This window comes from Coffea arabica, chromosome 7c (assembly GCF_036785885.1).
Source record: "Coffea arabica cultivar ET-39 chromosome 7c, Coffea Arabica ET-39 HiFi, whole genome shotgun sequence".
Classification (NCBI taxonomy): Eukaryota; Viridiplantae; Streptophyta; class Magnoliopsida; order Gentianales; family Rubiaceae; genus Coffea; species Coffea arabica.
Genome location: NC_092322.1, coordinates 15735222 through 15753996, shown reverse-complemented (window position 1 = coordinate 15753996; position 18775 = coordinate 15735222). Strand labels below are relative to the sequence as shown.

General features: G+C 36.2%; 2 protein-coding genes and 1 long non-coding RNA gene across 5 annotated transcripts; 2 read left to right on the top strand and 1 right to left on the bottom strand.

Annotated features, from left to right (window-relative positions):
* Positions 1-2162: 2162 nt before the first annotated feature.
* LOC113698748 (uncharacterized) lies at positions 2163-4124 on the top strand. 2 transcript variants are annotated; one of them, XR_003450292.2, is made up of 3 exons: positions 2163-2302; positions 2442-2657; positions 2983-4124. It is a non-coding gene; the product is annotated as an uncharacterized lncRNA (long non-coding RNA). The 2 variants fall into 2 exon arrangements; XR_011817885.1 differs by having other exon boundaries at positions 2442-4124.
* LOC113699373 (3'(2'),5'-bisphosphate nucleotidase 1-like) lies at positions 3974-17804 on the bottom strand. Of its 2 annotated transcripts, none has more exons than XM_027219710.2 (8): positions 17522-17804; positions 15638-15713; positions 14641-14714; positions 8571-8770; positions 6809-7019; positions 6604-6702; positions 6343-6496; positions 3974-4284 (listed from the first exon to the last, which is right to left on the bottom strand). In XM_027219710.2, the coding sequence occupies exons 1-8, from the start codon at positions 17756-17758 to the stop codon at positions 4121-4123; spliced, it is 1215 nt and encodes a 404-aa protein (XP_027075511.1). In that variant the 5' UTR covers positions 17759-17804; the 3' UTR covers positions 3974-4120. The 2 variants fall into 2 exon arrangements, with proteins under 2 accessions (XP_027075511.1, XP_027075512.1); XM_027219711.2 differs by having other exon boundaries at positions 15638-15735; positions 17522-17720.
* Positions 9880-11511, top strand: LOC140010765 (uncharacterized). The gene is made up of 2 exons (XM_072058179.1): positions 9880-11065; positions 11377-11511. The coding sequence occupies exons 1-2, from the start codon at positions 10081-10083 to the stop codon at positions 11403-11405; spliced, it is 1014 nt and encodes a 337-aa protein (XP_071914280.1). The 5' UTR covers positions 9880-10080; the 3' UTR covers positions 11406-11511.
* Positions 17805-18775: the final 971 nt, after the last annotated feature.

Sequence of the window (18775 nt, the reverse complement as noted above, 5' to 3'; positions counted from 1 at the left end):
GACATGTATATTTGGTTCATAATTGATTTATATTTTATATTTCTTAGATATGGAGATATTTTATTTTGCGATTTATATTTATTAGATATAGACATGTTAGAAAATAAAACACGATCATAATAGCAAAAGGAAACAATTAACTTGTAACTGGAGCGCGAGGGGAAGCTTTAAACTAATATAATTCAGTATATATTAATATTAAAACCAAATTTGTGGCAGTCACATATTGCGAGCAAAAGACACCTGGAGCTTTATGGGCACATATTGGGAGCAGAAGACATAGTATTCTATATTGGAACACGTGTAGAGATTTGTAATATAATTTTTGTAATATAGTATGGATTTGTCATATTTTGTATTATTTTGAATGATTATGATTTTGATATGTTTTTCTATTGGTAGAGTAAGTAATTGTTTTGCAATTTTTTTGGTATTTTTATTGTTTACGGTATATATATGTTTTGTCTAATTGTGATTTGATTATTGGTTCTAATTAATTTTATGCTAGCGAAAGTTGCGAGAAACTTGTAAAGAGTAATTTGGCAGCCAAAGTTGGTGATTTGTTTGCCTATCATTTTTTTTTTTTTGGCTATATATGGATGGATATAGTAGCTATGGATGGACACAGTAGCATTTTTTTTGTTTCTGAAATCCAAACACAATGAACCAACATAATACCAATGTTTTAAAAATCGGACCGTTAATTGAACCGGTGAAGTAAAAGGGTCGAGGTTCAACCGGTCGGACCGGTTCAACTTCGGTTCAATGAATTTTTAAAAAAATAGTTTATATAAATATATATATATGTACAAAATAAGACATGTAATGGATAATTTAATACTTTATATGATGAAAAGTTTACTATTTTCGAATAATTTGGATTTTTAAAAATAAATTTTTAAAATTATAAGTTAAAACAAATAAATTTCATGTCAATTTCAATTATATCTACTAAAAAAATCTTAAATCCAATTCAAAAATATCACAATATTTTAAAATTATACAAAATTCACGTTTATGAGAATTTAGACATTGTGAACTTAAATTTTAATTTACGTTTTGGAATTTAGATATTGCAATTTAAAAAAGAAAGTTTGGAATTCGAAGGAAGTTTAGAGAATCGAAAATAGAAATGCAAATTTGATAAGAAATAAAAAATGAGATAAAAGTGAGTGGTTGTGGCATTAAATAATTTGGGTTAAAGAAAAATAATTCTTTTTTAACTTTTTTAATTTAATGGACAAAAACAAAATTAAAAGATGGAAGAAAACATCAATAAATTAAAAATAAAGAGGTTTGATTAAAAAAGAGTGACAAAAGAAAAGATGATGGAGAGAGAGAGAGAGAGAGTTGAAAATTTAAAAAAAAAAAAAGAGTCATGAGAGGATGAGATTTTGTAAGAAAAATGGAACAAAAGAAATATGAGTATTTGTTTTATATAAATAAGTTATCAAAAAAAACTAATAAGATGTGATGATGCAATGGTTACTACATTGGTCTTCTATTACAAAGATCTTGAGTTCGAATCTTGATATCTTGAGTTCAAATCCGGTTCGGCGGTTTTCGCGGTTCAACCGATTTTTGACCGGTTTTTTGCCAAAGTCAACCCTAGCATTGAACCGGATCGGTACCATGACCGGTTCGCGGTTCAACTGGTCGAACCGGCCAGTCCGGTCCGATTTTCAAAACACTGCATAATACGGCAGACCATAAAAAATTTCGCAAAAACCGTGAGAGGTCCAAGAAATCTGGGCAGGCAACGGGCCAACCGCTACTTGCAATAAAAAGACGGAAAAGGCCAAAATCTGCAGAGAAACAACAACGAAACCAGTGTAAAAGGGTAAAATTGGAATAAGGCGACCAAAATTTAGAACCTGTAGCCGACAAGCATGAAACAGAGATGACCCCACAATGACTTCCATCACACCTACAAAGACAAATGAAGACAAAATCAACGCTCAAATTACAAAATAACCAGCGGAATCACTGTAGCAAGGCCTTCCGCGCCTTATGTAGTTAGAGATATATATATATTTTTAATAGTAAAATTATATATATATATTTTTAATATTTTATTATTTATTTAAAAAAATATTTTTTACAATATATAGTCCAAAATTCGGCTCGATTCTAATCGTTTGCAGCCCTTATCCCTCACCCCCCCACCCCCTCCCCCCGGCCTCATCTCAAACTCCCCTCTGGTACTGGTAAAGTCCTACTAGCTAGATAAATATGGAATGCACAAAAAAGTGGACAAAGGAAGGATTGGGATCGAAATCTCTGAGTCACTCCAATAGTTAAGGTAGAAATTGTTTTACATATCCTAACAAGTATAAAAAGGGGAGTTGGCTGATATCTCATAAGAAGTGATGGTCCCGTATGGGCACCATCAGTAGGTGGTTAATTATGGAATTTCACTTTGATGTTTGGGTGTTAGACAGATACGATGGTGTTGTTAGCTTGCGTGGAAGCAATTGGGAGTTTCTGAAGTTGCATGTCTTGCATGTCTCTGTTAAAAACAGTGCGAACGTCCACTAACGAAGCTTCAAGGTGCAAATCTGTTCTAGACATTTGTCGGTTCATATATATAAAGTGCAAAATTGTTCACTTTTGCAGTCTTCTTGCTTTGTTCTTTTGTCGGAGCTTTGAAGTTACTGGTGAGTTCCTTCTTATTCATTTTTGTCACGATTCCATCTCTTTTGTTGCATGCATGAAGTTTTGGCAGTTCATATATACATATATAAGTACAAAATTGTTCTGTTTTGTAGTTTTCTTGCTCATTTCTGTTGTCGCAGCTTTCAATAAAATGACTTGTTCAAAAGTGCAGAAACAGAAAACCATTCTAAGTCTGCAAATAAGTTCAAGTATATACATATTGTATTCTGGAAGTTTGATTTCTATGTGGTCTGGAAGTTTGATTCCTATAAAATGACTTGCTCATCTCTCGTTTCTATGTTTTTCTATCTCTGTCTCGAATTGCAGCTAGCTGTTTAAGTCTGCTGCTGGTGCGAATTGTTCAAGGATCATTATCAATGGCTGATCGGTTAGATTTGCTTTGTTATCTGAGTTCTTGTGTTTGATGTATTAAAGCTTTTGGCTCATATCTTTGGTTGGGATCAGTTTTGATTATTTCTACCTGTATGCTTATTTGTATGAATAATTTTACATTTTCTTAGACTAGAGCTAAGTAAATTTCCTGCATAAGTATATTTATGATTATCGTTTAACAAATAAACAATGCCACCAAAAAGAAAATATGCTACTCTTCAAGAACGATACCAGGAAAGAAATAGGAGACGGCGAGAGCGTCGTGCTATTGATAGGTCAGAAGCAATTGGGAATTCTAGCAGAGGCACTTGCACTATAGCAATTATTACTCCTCAGAAATTTATTTGGATTTTCTCTGATTATTTTACAAGCATCACTAATCGATAAATACTCTTCCATTCTTTATAGCCACAAATTTTTTTTTTTTTTTTATGACTTTCATCTGGGCAACATCATGCATCGCATGATGCCCCAACAAACTAGTATAAAGAGAGTAGGTAGTAGTAAATGAAAAGGGTGGGTGAGTAAAGATTTCTTCTTACCACTTATGGTACCAAGATGGGGTATTTATAAATGCAATGAGGTGACAGATGCCTGAATTATTTGGATTTGCCATTAATGAACAGCTCCAATTCTGCTATCTTCAAGATTCTCATGCCATTTTTTTTAAAGCAGGGTGGCTATATATAGTCATCGTGGTTCAGTGGTAAGAAAGACAACAAATCTGGAGATTTGGATGGCACCAAACTCTCATTGACTTGTGAGTTCGACTGTTGGCAAGGCCTAATGCTGCTAAGGGAGATGTAACTTAGCAGCTTTCCTTTTGACTTTACCATTGCAAGAAAAATCTCACCAAATAATAATCTACATCTTGTAAGACATCTTATGCTACATGCACAGCCAGGAAATAGTGAATACTGTAAGGTTTAAAAAACAGTTCCTTGTAATGTCTTGTGGGCATGAGAAGATAAAGATGCACCAGTTTCAACTTATAACAGCCTCTAAGTTGGTGATTCATGATACATTCAGTTACAAGGAAGATTTTATGGAAGATAAATGCACAAAAAAAAAATCACAAGGAAGAAGCTTTCTCCTTTAGAGATTCTTGGACAGCATTCAACAAAGTTGGCATTAACTTCTGATTTGTAACAATTATTCCAGTGTCTAGATCTAGATATCTTCCCCTAGAAAAGTCCAGAGGCTTTCCTGCAGCATCTGTGACAACACCTCCAGCTTCTGCACAGCATATTTGACAAAAATGGTCAGTAATGCAATAGAGCTCAAATTTTTTTCAATCATTTGTTCCCAAATTACAATTACTAGATTTCTCAAGCATGAGAAATACAATGCAATAGGGTGATCTACCAAGTGAACCATGCAAGCGTAATGATTGCCTGATGTACAGCCTCATATAGAACAGTGATGTTATCCACAAAACCAGCAAGAGGATAATACAAAAGAACTCTAAGCACATCCTCAAGAAGGTCAACAATGTAAGCTACTTGCAATATTTCCAGCTGGTTTTACATATGTTTATGTTTGGATTTCACACCTTAATCATTCAAGGTCCTTTTAGGATGTACTCATGCTATCAGTATGCATTGATGTGCAATCAGATTATCTGTTAAAATCAAACTATTTCTATGTTTTCACTAGAACAACTTTATAGTGTAGATATCCAACAGGTTAATTCAGCTAATGGACTTGATCAAAAAGTAAAGGAATCTACAAATGATCAATTCAAAAGTTCAATAATGTTTCTGACCGATCAATTTTTAATTTATTTTTACATGGTAGGAGAGAGGACAATACCAGTAGTCTATATTTTGTTGATTTTCTTTTTGATGGTGCTTATCATTGCATAAGAATATACATACTTGTCTATTTTGAGACACCCTCTTGGTAATCTTATTGAGATTATTACCTTCTTAGGGGGAAAGAACATAGTTTACACATCAACCACGAAGTCACTTTAATTGGGAAGGAGGGAAAAAATTATTTTTTATTCTATTCCCACCTTTCCAGGTGGATGATCAGATCCCTAAGATGTAGCATGATGACCCCTTCCAAGACAAACAAAAACTAAGCCTGGGATTACGACAGACTACAATCTGAAATAATGCATAGGTGAAACATATGCATAGATGAAACATGGGCAAAGATCTGACAAAAAATAGGACTTAATTGAAATGCCTCAGCGCTGTGAGGTGAAGCAACTATGAAAGGTGCATGCTTTGTATGCTAAGATTCAAGGTGCATGGGGTTTGAGGCATATGACTCTTAAATTTCCAAGTTGATTTTATTACTATTTATCTTCTTGATAACAATTGGCTTACCTTAAAGTAGTTAAATGCAAAAAACAGTGTACAGCATGTATCATGCATTTAACCCTTCTAGTTAAACAAAGACGCAAGACAGAACAATCAACTTCCTGTCTGGATCCAGATCAGCTGACATTCAAGGTTCTCTCCAGCTATCTATCTTCAATTCACCCTCCCCACCTCAAAAATCGCTTTTCTCCATCTAGATCAACTAAAATTGAATTCTCTCTCAAATGTAAAATCTTCTCTCTTCTCTCTCCATCTCTCCCATATTTTCCTCATTCTTATCCACCCTAGACATGTCAAGTATCCCATTCTCTCCCATTTCGTTCTTTTTATGCAAATGACAAAAAATTGCTAGCTTATGCAGATATTTCAAGAGCTGTGACTCTAGGAAATTGGATCACGAATGGTCTAGACATTGACATCTTTTGCAACAAGTGCCTTTGATAACTGTCATCCGGTTTCTTCTTCTCAATAAATTTATCTTTGGTTCATGGTATGTCCTTGCTTCAACTAATTGTCTTCATTTCCAATATCTAAAAGCATATTCATTGGATTCAAATTAAAGTTTTGAAATTTGCAAAAGGATAGTGTTCACAGGGGACAATATTCAATCAAATTTCTTTTTTGCAAGACAAGTGCTAAAATTGAATTTGAGTAGAATGAGCATAGCAGGGCTGCAATGAGGTGAAATTGAATTAAGCCATCAAAAAAAGAATCTAAACAAAAGAAACAAAACACTTACAGAATCTTTATAGATAAATCCATATTATATGCTTTGCAGAACTGTTTTCACAAAATCCCAATGTTCTTCAACATCAATGATTATTTTGAACTAAAAGACAACTCACTTTATGTCATACAAGTTTCCGTAGGTGGTGGTAGTGAATAATGACATTGAATCATGATATAATGCTTCACCCTAGTTGATAGTAAATAAATGAAAAATAAAATAAAACAGATTCCAGACCTGTAACAACTACACTTCCAGCGGCATGGTCCCAGATCTTTTCACGGTATCCCCTGTGGGGGAAACGCATATAAATTGCCCCATCTCCTCTGGACAAAGCTCCATACTTTGCCTGGCTATCTATTCGCACTGGTGGGGCTTTAACACCCAATTTCTGTATATAACAGTGATTAAAAGTTTTACTGCATCAAAATAGATGTCAAAGAAACAGATGGTATAAAAACAGATAGTGGTAGGAGAATAAAGAAAGTCATTTTGTACCTTTGCTATCAAGCTTGTTAAGTCATGCATTGAATGAGCTGCTTCATAAGATTCAAAGAATGATGCTTCTTCAGGATTTTCAGTAGAACTGACATGCACCTGAAAGAAAAAACAAATCTGAATCAAATTTGATATAAACATGAAGAAAGCAAAGTCAAGAACAATCACACAGTGTTTCTCTGTATTTGTGTGAAAAGGAGTATACCTTTCTAGGTTCTGAGCCATCAAGAGACTGCATGTAGGTTCCTGTACCAACTTGGGCAAAGAAAAGACAACCAGCTTTGCCTTGGATGGTGTGCTGATCATGGCAGGCAAGAGATTGTAAAGGAAGATTTGGACAAGCTAGAACACCCAATACAACTTTCCCTTCATCTAGCAATCCTAATGCAATAGCATACTGGTCTCCCCTTAGGAACCTTCAGCAAGGAAAGGCAGACATTAGAAGTATCTAGGGAAAGTAACCCACATGCAGTTCTTAGGATTCACGTAACACTAGAATAATTAGAATTGACGTGATGGTGTTAATCCCAGTTTCTTTAGTCATTGAACTTTACCTCTCAACAGAAAAATAAGAACAGTAGAGGGTGTACGCTTAATGAGTCTTAAAGCATATAGTCAGGCACATAATTATTTCGGAAAATTTCTCAAGTAATATAAACATAACTGTGCACATATGCCAGAGGGTGGGTGAGTGGGTGGGTGTTGGGGGGGGGGGGGGGGGGGGGGGAAGAGAGAGAGAGAGAGAGAATCTGTAAGCAAGCATCTAAATTGAGTTGCAATAGAACTTCACTAGTCTTCTGTTTGTTTCAGAGGTTATCAGCAATAATCCATTGACCCCTCCAGGTTTATCAATTATCATCCCATGGGATTTGTTAGCTCTGAAAATAACAGGAGATATGGTAGTAGCTTCTCATACTGTATTCCCAATCTATTCTACACTCAAAACCAACCATGAGAAGCCTCTGAATCCTATTCTGGACATAACACCAGCTGATCTAAGTATTTCTAACAACCCATCAACATGACATCAGAAAAAATGAGTTCCTTGACTATCAAACAAAAGCATATTTGCATTTCTAAAAGGCATATATTGAAAATTTGCTGGAAAAAAAAAAGGTTTCCAGATGACTTTTAAGGCCAGGTATCATTGTCTTAGAAATCAGATAGAAAACCTTTCATGCAATCATCAAGCACATTTCTGACATTTCAACGTGTCAGGATTTGTGCCACTCAACACATCTTCAGATATCAGAATAGGTATGACAGCATAATGATGAACCAAAATTACCTCAATCAGACAACTTTCTTTTATAAAAGCTAAACCCCCTTGTATAAAAGAGTTACCAGATTATCGTAATCAACAAAATTAGCAGATAATACACTAGGGCCCGGAACACAAGTAACATACAGCCCTAGAAAGCATTTATTTGCATCTTGTTGCAAGAGATTACGGGATGACAAGATTTGTTATCTGGTTAGCTGGTAGCACTATATCAAAGGTTGCTAGTGCAGACTTTTCGAGAAGTAGGTGAGTTTAACATAAGTGGAACATATTATTTGGTGCCACTAAGTTGCCTAAGATATGCCACTCAATCAGATTAGAATAGGCATCCAAACACATAAAACTCACTCTCTGCGAATGAGCATGAGAAATACATGTTATGAATTGACAAACATATAAAGCCTCCAAACAGGACCATTCAACCAATTATAAAATAAAACAAACTCCTATTGTTGTGGACAAAGGATGTGCAAACAATTAGACAATTAAATAATCTCATACTCATGTAGGACCACCTTCAAAGAACTTGAGTAAAAACTCAAGTCTCTAATCTTATTGCATGCATTTTAACTAAATAAATCCATACACGCAGCACATAAGATATACAAAGACACGAATAAACCCCCATGCAATTACAAGCATGCCATATTTTGATATTTAACTTTCCATTCAGCTGAAAGCTCACCCCTTAGTACCGTCTATAGGATCCAAAACCCAGTGTTGACCAAGAGAACCTCCTTCAGATTTTCCTGAGTCTATGGCAGCAAGTACATCTTGATCAGATAAAGGAGATGCTGTTCCCCCATTAGCAAGAGTTTCATTGACAAGTTTTGTTATTCGTTGCAGTGTTTCTTGGCCATCTTCTTTACGAAGATCTCCTGAATCCTAGAGATACAAGAACAACAACAATTATATTAAAAAATAGAAAAGGAAAAGATTTCCACATGAATGCTGGACTCCACGAGCTTGAAAAGCCTGTAAATATAAAAGTTTGATAGAAAGAAACATGTAATCAAAGATCATATTGTTATGAGTAGGATGACTTTGAGCTAGAGCATTTATAGACATAGCAATGGTAATGAGCTATGAATTGAATTCTTTCACTAATCATCTTGACCACCAAAGTTTGAAGTCCATAGCCTGAATAATGAGAGATGACAAAGCCATATATGAGTCAGTGGATTATCACATTCTCCTGGTATCTAACTGCTGGTGGTGGTCATAGAAACAAAGCAAGAGGTGATGGTTCTTGTGGCAGGTTTGAAGATATTAAGTGCCAACTGGCTAGCCAGGTTGTAACAATTTGCAGTGAAAACATTGAGCCAGAGCAGTAATTTTCCAACTGACAACGAGTTGTTGATTCTGGACTAAGTATTGGGCACGGTAACAGTCAGTGGTGGTTACCTAGCTGGCTATGGATGGTAGGTCATTGGAGGAAACTTCTGGTAATTGAACCTGGCTAATATGGTTAGCTGATGGTTTTAACATGTTCAAAAGTTAAAGGAATGAAGTCTTCACACACCAAGATGATAAACAGCATGGGGAAACTTCTTCATTCCAAACGCCCTTAAGCGGGGTCAATTCACAAATCTATTTCCGCTGAACCACTGAAGGTCCAGAACTGTATGATTACTTCAGATTCCATATGTTCACAAATTTCTTTGCCATTTTTCATATACTAACTAAGCTTAGTGTTACAGATTGTAGGCTGATTTGTAGGGATTAGATAGCTGATTTGTGGGGATTAGATAGTTACAGATGTAGGCTGATTTGTAGGGATTAGATAGCTGATTTGTAGGGATTAGATAAGTTACAGATTGTAGGCTGATCTGTAGGCTAAATAATAGGAACTAGATATGTCTATACTTGTATATATACCGTTATGATTGATGAGTAAAAAGAGGAGAAGAAAAATTCATTCCCTTTTTCTGAGTTTAACATGGTATCAGAGCAGTTCTGTGTAGAACAGTTCTGTTCATAAGTTTTTTTTTAAGAGAAAAAAAAAAATTTTCTGGGCTGTTGGGCGTGAGGGAGGCTGCTGCCATATTCAAGGTGCAGGCGTTAAAGGTTCCTCTAAAGACACCGCCAACTCAGGGAGGTACGTTTTTGGGTCAACATCGATCTAGGCGTGGGACCTGGCTACGACAGGTTCTCTTGTGGGTAATCTGTTATCTTGTTGAATTTTCTTAGCAATTATGTCTGACAAAAAGACTGGAGTTTCTGATATAGTTCCGTTGGTTTCAAAAATCACGGAACACAAATTAAATGGAATTAATTTTCTTGATTGGAACCATACTATTGAATTATATCTACTCAGTATTTCTATGGATGGTCATCTGACCGATGATCCACCTACGGATGACTCTAGACTGTCTTGGGTGAGAGAAGATGCTCGCTTGTATATACAAATTCGTAATTCTATTGATAGTGAGGTGGTGGGCCTGGTTACTCATTGTAAGACAGTGAAACAGTTAATGAACTATTTGCAGTTCTTATATTCGGGAAAAGGAAACTTCTCTCGTATCTATGATGTTTGCAAGGATTTTTACAGGGCAGATAAAGGAGATAAGTCTCTCACCAGTTATTTTATGGACTTCAAGAAAACATATGAAGAGCTCAATATGCTGCTTCCCTTCAGTATCAATGTGGAGGAACAACGGAATCAGCGAGAGAAGATGGCTGTTATGAGTTTTCTCGCCGGTCTTCCGTCTGAATTTGAGACTGCCAAATCTCAAATTCTTTCCGGATCAGAAATTTCCTGTCTAGAAGATGCTTTTCGAAGGATTCTTCGTACAGAGAATACGTTACCTGTTCTATCCACTCAGCCTAACAGTGTTCTTATTAGCCGTACTACCACATTTGATTCAGGAAGACAACACTACAAGAGTAGTGGCAACAGTAAGAGCATGGGGTCGGGGTCCAACAACTCTGATAAAATTACTGAAAATCGTGGAAAGGAGCAAGGAGAAATTGTATGTCACTACTGTCATAAACCAGGACATATCAAGCGGGACTGTCGAAAGCTGCAGTATAAGAAAGCTCAATTTGCACATGTTGCATCTAGTTCTGAGACCTCTGAAAAGTCTGTTACAATCTCTGCAGATGAGTATGCCAGATTGACTCAGTTTCACGAAACAGCGAAACAGCCATCCGGTCGTGTTACTGCACTTGTTGAGACAGGTAAACCCAATACATGCCTTGTTTCCTCTTCTCCAAAATGGGTCATTGATTCTGGTGCTACAGATCACATGACAGGTAATCCCAATTTACTTTCTAACTTTCAGCCACATAAATCTATCACTCCTGTTACTTTAGCCGATGGTTCAACATCCAGTGTTATTGGGTCTGGAACCACTAAACCTACATCATCTCTCCATTTGTCATCTGTTCTGAGTCTACCACAACTATCGTTTAATCTGATTTCTGTCAGCAAACTTACTCGTGCCCTTAATTGTTGTGTCTCATTTTTTCCTGGTTCTTGTGTATTTCAGGATCTCATGACGAAGAAGATTATTGGTAAGGGACATGAGTCTGACGGTCTCTACATTCTTGATACACAGAAACCAGGGTCTATAGCCTGTGCTGGAACAGTCTCTCCTCTTGAAGAACACTGTCGATTGGGTCATCCTTCGCTTTCTATGTTAAAGCAACTTTGTCCTCAGCTTTCGAACATTACTTCATTAGATTGTGAGTCGTGTCAGTTTGCTAAACACCATCGTCTTAGTTCTAGTCCTAGAATCAATAAACGAGCTACTGCTCCCTTTGAGTTAGTCCATTCCGATGTTTGGGGTCCTTGTCCGATGACTTCTAAAACTGGTTTCAGATATTTTGTTACCTTTGTTGATGATTATTCTAGAATGACATGGCTTTATTTGATGAAAAATCGCTCAGAATTATTCTTTCACTTTTCTTCCTTTTGTGCTGAAATACGAACCCAATTTGGTAAACCAGTACAAATTTTAAGAAGTGATAATGCAAAAGAATATGTTTCAGGAAATTTTCAGAAATACATGCTTGAGCAGGGTATTCTCCATCAAACTTCTTGCGTTGACACCCCTTCTCAAAATGGGGTTGCTGAGAGAAAGAATAGACATCTTCTTGAAACTTCTAGAGCCTTGTTATTTCAAATGAAGGTTTCTAAATGCTTCTGGGCTGATGCTGTATCTACTGCTTGTTTTCTAATCAATCGTATGCCTTCCTCTGTTTTATCTGGTAATACTCCTTTCCACACTCTATTCCCGAATAGACAATTGTTTCCTATAGAACCAAAGATATTCGGGTGTACTTGTTTTGTTCGGGATGTTCGTCCTCAAGTTACAAAACTTGATCCTAAGTCCTTAAAGTGTATATTCCTGGGTTATTCCCGTGTACAAAAAGGGTATCGTTGTTATTATCCTAGTCTTGGTAAGTATCTTGTGTCTGCCGATGTCACTTTTTTGGAACAAACACCTTTCTCCTAATCTTCAGGTTGTGTGAGTCCGGGGGAGGATGATGATTTGTTAATCTATAGTGTCATACCAAATTTGGATTCGCCTCCCTCTACACCAGTTAAGCCTCCCATCAAATACACCTACTCGCGTCGCCCACATCTGCCCAGTTCTGACTTGGTCTTGGAGTCTCCAACATCATGTCCTGATGAACCAGTATCTTCGTCATCAGATCCGACTACCAATGATGATCTTGATCTCCCTATTGCTCAAAGAAAAGGTAAACGTGCATGTACTTATCCAATCTCTTCAGTTGTTTCCTACAATCATTTGTCTTCCTCTTCTCGTGCTTTTCTTACATCCCTAGACACTATTTCTGTACCCAAAACTGTTCAAGAGGCATTAGCTCATCCCGGATGGCGGAATGCTATGATTGAGGAAATGAATGCTCTAGATGTCAATGGTACGTGGACTTTAGTTACCCTACCTGCAGGTAAACGAGCTATTGGATGTAAATGGGTGTTTACGGTCAAAATGAATCCTGATGGTTCCATTTCTCGATTGAAAGCTAGACTTGTTGCTAAAGGATATGCTCAGACTTATGGCGTGGACTATCATGATACTTTTTCTCCTGTAGCTAAACTTGCTTCTATCAGGTTATTTATCTCCCTTGCAGCAGCTTATGACTGGCCTCTGCATCAATTAGACATCAAGAATGCCTTTCTTCATGGTGATCTTCAGGAGGAGGTCTATATGGAGCAACCACCAGGTTTTGTTGCTCCAGGGGAGTATGGGAAAGTCTGTCGTCTGAACAAATCTCTATATGGTTTGAAACAGAGTCCTCGGGCTTGGTTTGGAAAATTTAGCCAAGCTCTTGAAAAGTTTGGGATGCAAAAGAGCAAGTCCGATCATTCTGTTTTCTATAAACAATCTCATGGGGGTATTATTCTGTTAGTTGTATATGTGGATGATATTGTCATCACAGGTAGTGACCCTAGAGGAATTTCGTCTCTGAAGTCCTTTCTTACTACTCAGTTCCATACCCAAGACTTGGGGATGTTAAAGTATTTCTTGGGAGTTGAAGTTAGCAGGAGTAAGAAAGGAATCTTCCTATCTCAGAGGAAGTATGTGCTTGATTTACTGATGGAGTCGGGAAAATTGGGTGCTAAACCATGTAGTACCCCAATGGTTCCTAATTTACAGTTAACCAAAGAAGGTGAGTTGTTTGCAGATCCTGAGAGGTATAGAAGACTTATTGGAAAGTTGAATTATCTTACTGTGACACGTCCTGATATTGCTTATTCAGTGAGTGTGCTGAGCCAGTACATGTCATCACCAACTATTGACCATTGGAAAGCAGCAGAACAAGTTTTACACTATTTAAAAGGTGCTCCTGGACGTGGTATCCTATATGGCAATTATGGTCATACTAGGATCGAATGTTTCTCAGATTCTGATTGGGCAGGGTGTAAGTCTGATAGGAGATCTACTTCAGGATATTGTGTTTTTGTTGGGGGAAATTTGGTTTCATGGAAGAGTAAGAAACAGAATGTAGTCTCACGATCAAGTGCAGAAGCTGAATACAGAGCTATGGCAAAGTCTGTGTGTGAAATCATATGGGTATATCAGCTCCTGAGTGAAGTAGGAATTAAGGTCTCGGTACCTGCAAAGCTACGAATGAAGTAATCAAGCTGCACTTCACATTGCTTCTAATCCAGTCTTTCATGAACGAACGAAACATATTGAGATTGATTGTCACTTCATTCGTGAAAAGATCCAACAGGGTTTGATCACTACAGGTTATGTGAAGACTGGGGAACAATTAGGTGATATATTCACAAAATCTCTTAACAGGGTCCGTACTGATTATCTATGTAACAAGTTGGGCATGATTGATATCTATGCTCCAACTTGAGGGGGAGTGTTACAGATTGTAGGCTGATTTGTAGGGATTAGATAGCTGATTTGTGGGGATTAGATAGTTACAGATGTAGGCTGATTTGTAGGGATTAGATAGCTGATTTGTAGGGATTAGATAAGTTACAGATTGTAGGCTGATCTGTAGGCTAAATAATAGGAACTAGATATGTCTATACTTGTATATATACCGTTATGATTGATGAGTAAAAAGAGGAGAAGAAAAATTCATTCCCTTTTTCTGAGTTTAACACTTAGCTTCAGGAGTTAAAATAGATTCCACTTCAAAACTAACTCCTACATGACCTGATTTAATATTAGCATGAGTTCCCTTGTGTTTAAGAATTCATCCATCACCTTGCCACAATAAAAGTACCACCATGCAAAAACCAAGTCTAAGTTGAAAACTACCTCCTCAGCTACTAATGAGAATGGACTCGAAGACAGCTCTTTCTGCAAAACAAAGCTTACCACAGCCTGTGAGCCTGACAATACAAAAGAAACAGCGGAAGGAAATCTTAATCCTTTTACACAAATGCAAATCCTAAAAACTTTCGATACTGGCAATGTGACATGAGAATGCAGCAACGCTTTGCCTCAGTAGTTGAGGGGAACAGAAACACTATAGGGAACTGCTGAAGCCAAGTCTGTGCAAGGGCATGTGCCAAAGCTCGCTAGGCAGTATTTATGATGAAAAACCAAGCAAAATGATGCAGGAATAACAAAATGAATGGTGCTAGAAATTTTAAGAATAGATTACACGACAGCCAAACTTGGAAAGGTTATAAAAGAGACACAGAAAATTCGACCAAACTTCAGAAAATATTCTAAACGATTTTCTTCCAAAATCAGTTCAAAGGTCACCATCCTTTTGAGCTTGTCCTCCGATACAAGGAATCACAGGTCAAGTAATATGCTCAAAGAAGTTAGTGAGTCACACTCACACCTAGACCTAGTAAATTTAAATTTCTCCTCAAAAGGAACAAAGAAATGAGAAAAGGACACATGTTAAGTTATCCCCAAAATCTGCAGCCAGCTAGCAAGTAATGACCAGTCAACAAGGACACAAGAAAGCTGCCATAAAACCATTGGCCAGACTGATATTCTTCAACTTCCAATAACCAAAAGAAAAGGACAAATATTTAAGCACAGAGTTGGTCATGGGAATTCTTAAACTAATTCATTTTTTGCTTAATAAGTATCCAATAGATGAACCCACAGGTAACAGAGCAATCACAAATGTCGGTCAATGAACTGTGGATGGAGCAACAATGATTAGTGTCTTCTTAGTAAGTTCACACCAAAAATAGAAAAAATAAAAAATAAAAAACAGAAATGTTTGGATTAATTGCAGTCTCGTAAAAGAATACAACTCCAAGGACTTAATATTAAAGTAAATATTACGTACCATAATCAGCTACTGTTACGGGACTTTTATCAGATTTTGCATGGACATCCGACTGCAATAATGCTTTCTGCACTTTCTGCACACAGGAGTTCCAAGTGCTACACAGGTCTCAGACAAAACTTAGCAGAGAAGTGTACAAACACATAAAACTTTGACTGATGAAGATGCGTATAACACTTATTCGCGGTAACTGAAAATTTGATAATGCAAAACTCAGGGATTTTTGCTCATGTAAGTTTCTGATGTTGCCGTATTGAAAACAGAAGAGGAAATCAAACACATAGCCTACTTTCATATGTCTTACAATGTAATGAGTTACTTTTAGACAGTGAAAAGAATTATTTTCCTGGTGCAAGTCAGTCTAAGAAATTAGAAAGGAGAAGTAGAGTTCTCCAACATACCAGAAATTAATTTGCAGAAAATGCAATACAGAATATATTAAATGAGCTATCTGTGCTATTTCATTCCTAAAAATTGATAGGCTATTACAAAATTGCAGCTCTATGGAGAATGTATCTACATAACCAATGGTCTACACACAGATAGCTAGAAGCAATAAAAAGATAAAACTTTGCAGTGTTTTTAAAAGGCTATGTTTTTCCCTATGCCAGTGGAAGTGTTACTACAATAAGTGTTCTGCCAGAAGTACTTAAAAATGTTTAAGAAGAACAACGACATTCACCCTCATTTCCTGGGTTTCAGCTCAGTGAAGCTCTAGCAAAAACTTGCTCCTAGAATACCCATATCACTAAGCCTGGATAAAGAATGAAAATGTCCAATACAAAAGTTCACGCACCATGCTCAAGTATAGTTTTCTTGTTAATGCAGGGTGCATATAAGTCATCATATCCTTTAGAATCTTACTTTTAGAGACTTAAAGCGTCTAATGAAACATAATTATTTAAATCTCAGAACAAAATTGTCAAGAGCGAAGATTACGTTAAATAAGCTCTCATGAAAAGGCTCATTCCATTAAATAGAGATGAGCAGAGAAGTTATGTTAATTAAACACAAGCTCATAATAGATGGAGTCAAGCTGAACATGACTTCTATCAATAGCTTGACTAAACCATAGTCTTTCAAACGACTGAGTACCAAATGACTTACTATTTCTCAACTCGAGTTGTAAAATCCTGTCTGAATTGTAAAAGGTAACAATCAACTGCTTTATGGAGTTTTATCCTAAGGCGCAATATCCAAATGCTGAAGATGATAAAGAACAAGGCTGTCCCTAGTAAAATTAAGCAACAGGAGAGAAATACTGCTACAGCTGTTTCAGGACCAGCTTCAGTCTAGTGGCAACTAGTTTGCCTTTCAAATTTTTGCTGTTAAAGGCACTTTAATTCTCTACTGACAATACTAGATCACCAAACTCTCCATCATTTCCCTCACAAACCAAAACAATCTTCTTCTAAATCAACAGGCTCATTTTTTACAGCACATCCTACTAACATTAGATTATCAGATTCTCAAAGTTTTTTCCTATATCACTCCAAAACAGAGATTTAGCAACTGAGACGCAGAAGTCAACATTGAAATGTAATAATCCTCAAACCTCAAAACAAACTTAGTAATACTTGAAAAGCCGTGGTGTCAAAATGCAGCATCCACATTAAGCCATTGAAGCCAATGCTAAGACAATCCCTAACACGGTAAAACATTCCGCCTCAATACACTCAACCAGAAAAAGGGTTTCAGGTGAAGTAATTAAAACCAACACTCATATCAAATTAGCCAAATTGGTTATGCTAAAGAAGCAATTTTGGCATCTGGGTTCTGCTTAAATTCTCAATTCAAACACAAAAAAATGAGCAAATTCAGATAAATTCATGTAAGATTAAGCAAGAATTTCAACTAAAGAAAGAGGGCTTTACGAAATTATACTTGGCAGAGGCGAGCAGCAAGAGAACAAGCTTTCTTGGCAGCAGCAAGTTCTTTATCATAAGACATTGTTGCAGCAGCTCTAGATGAAAATCTTGGCCTTTTTGGGGAAAGGGAGAAAATGGGTTTTAATTTGGGTGTTGAGGAATAGTAGCAGTTATGGTCGAAATGCAGAGCTCTAGTCAATGGGTTTATAGTCCCTTTCCCTGATAATGCTGCTGATGATAGTGCAATGGCCATGGCTCTTCCAAACAACAAATTTGTTAAGAAAATGTAGCCAGGTACACCACGCAAGAATCCGCCGAAATTAACGGTAGTTTTTTTTTCCCCTTTTTTCCCCTCCTCTTTTGTTCAACTAAAACTGTAAAAAAGAAATTATACAAAAGAGGTGTAATTTTACAAGTTACAGACGTATTTGCAAAAAAAAAAAAAAGTCATAATTTCTAGAATCTCAATTTTAGCCATTACACCAAAATCCGGTGGGTTTGTTGAGGTTTGTTGTATATTTTGTAAATGTTTATTATAAAACGTAATTATAGAGAAGAATAATAATCAACTAGAGCTACTATTGGGTAAATTTTATATTTTAATTTAATTTTTTTGCTTATTAAAAAAGTCTAGGATCTAAATATGAAGGCGGTTCAAAATGTTAAAAAAATTGATTATCGAAAATCAGAATTTAAAAATTAGAAAACATAATTAACAGGGAACAAAATCTATATATTTAAAGATTAATTTTTTATGCACTTTTGGATAGAGTAGATGTATAATACTATCAAGTTAAACGCGTGATAACCAATTTCACGCATCCAATTAGTCTACAGAAATTTAATCCTATGGCATGCATCTAAACTAGTTAGGGTACTAAAAAATATAGGATTAACTTGTTATACACTATTAATGTAAGAATTAACTTGTTATATACTATTAATGTAAGAATTTTAGTACCCTAACTAGTTTATATGTATGCCAAATAATAAAATTATAAATTTAAAAGTCACTTTATGCACATGTAGCATGCTGCCAAATTTACTATTAGTGGCAAAAACTCTCTAACTGTAACGGTGTAAAGAAATTTTATCCTTAAATAAAAACATTCCATAGTAATACAAATTTAAAAGTCACTTTATGCACACATAACATGCATCTAACCTATTACCGGTGTCAAAATCTCTCTAAGTTAATGGTGTAAAGAAATTTTATCCTTAAATAAAACATTATATAACTTATCTCAAGTTTTCATCTAAATTTGGTAAA

Coding starts and splice junctions, on each gene's coding strand:
- LOC140010765 (XM_072058179.1), top strand. CDS start 10,081: ATGTCTGACAAAAAGACTGGAGTTTCTGATATAGTTCCGTTGGTTTCA. Junction 11,066..11,376: donor TACTGCACTTGTTGAGACAG/GTAAACCCAATA, acceptor TGTGTATTTCAG/GATCTCATGACGAAGAAGAT.
- LOC113699373 (XM_027219710.2), bottom strand. CDS start 17,758: ATGGCCATTGCACTATCATCAGCAGCATTATCAGGGAAAGGGACTATA. Junction 7,020..8,570: donor CCTATAGACGGTACTAAGGG/GTGAGCTTTCAG, acceptor TCCTTGCTGAAG/GTTCCTAAGGGGAGACCAGT. Junction 4,285..6,342: donor TGGAAGTGTAGTTGTTACAG/GTCTGGAATCTG, acceptor TATGCTGTGCAG/AAGCTGGAGGTGTTGTCACA.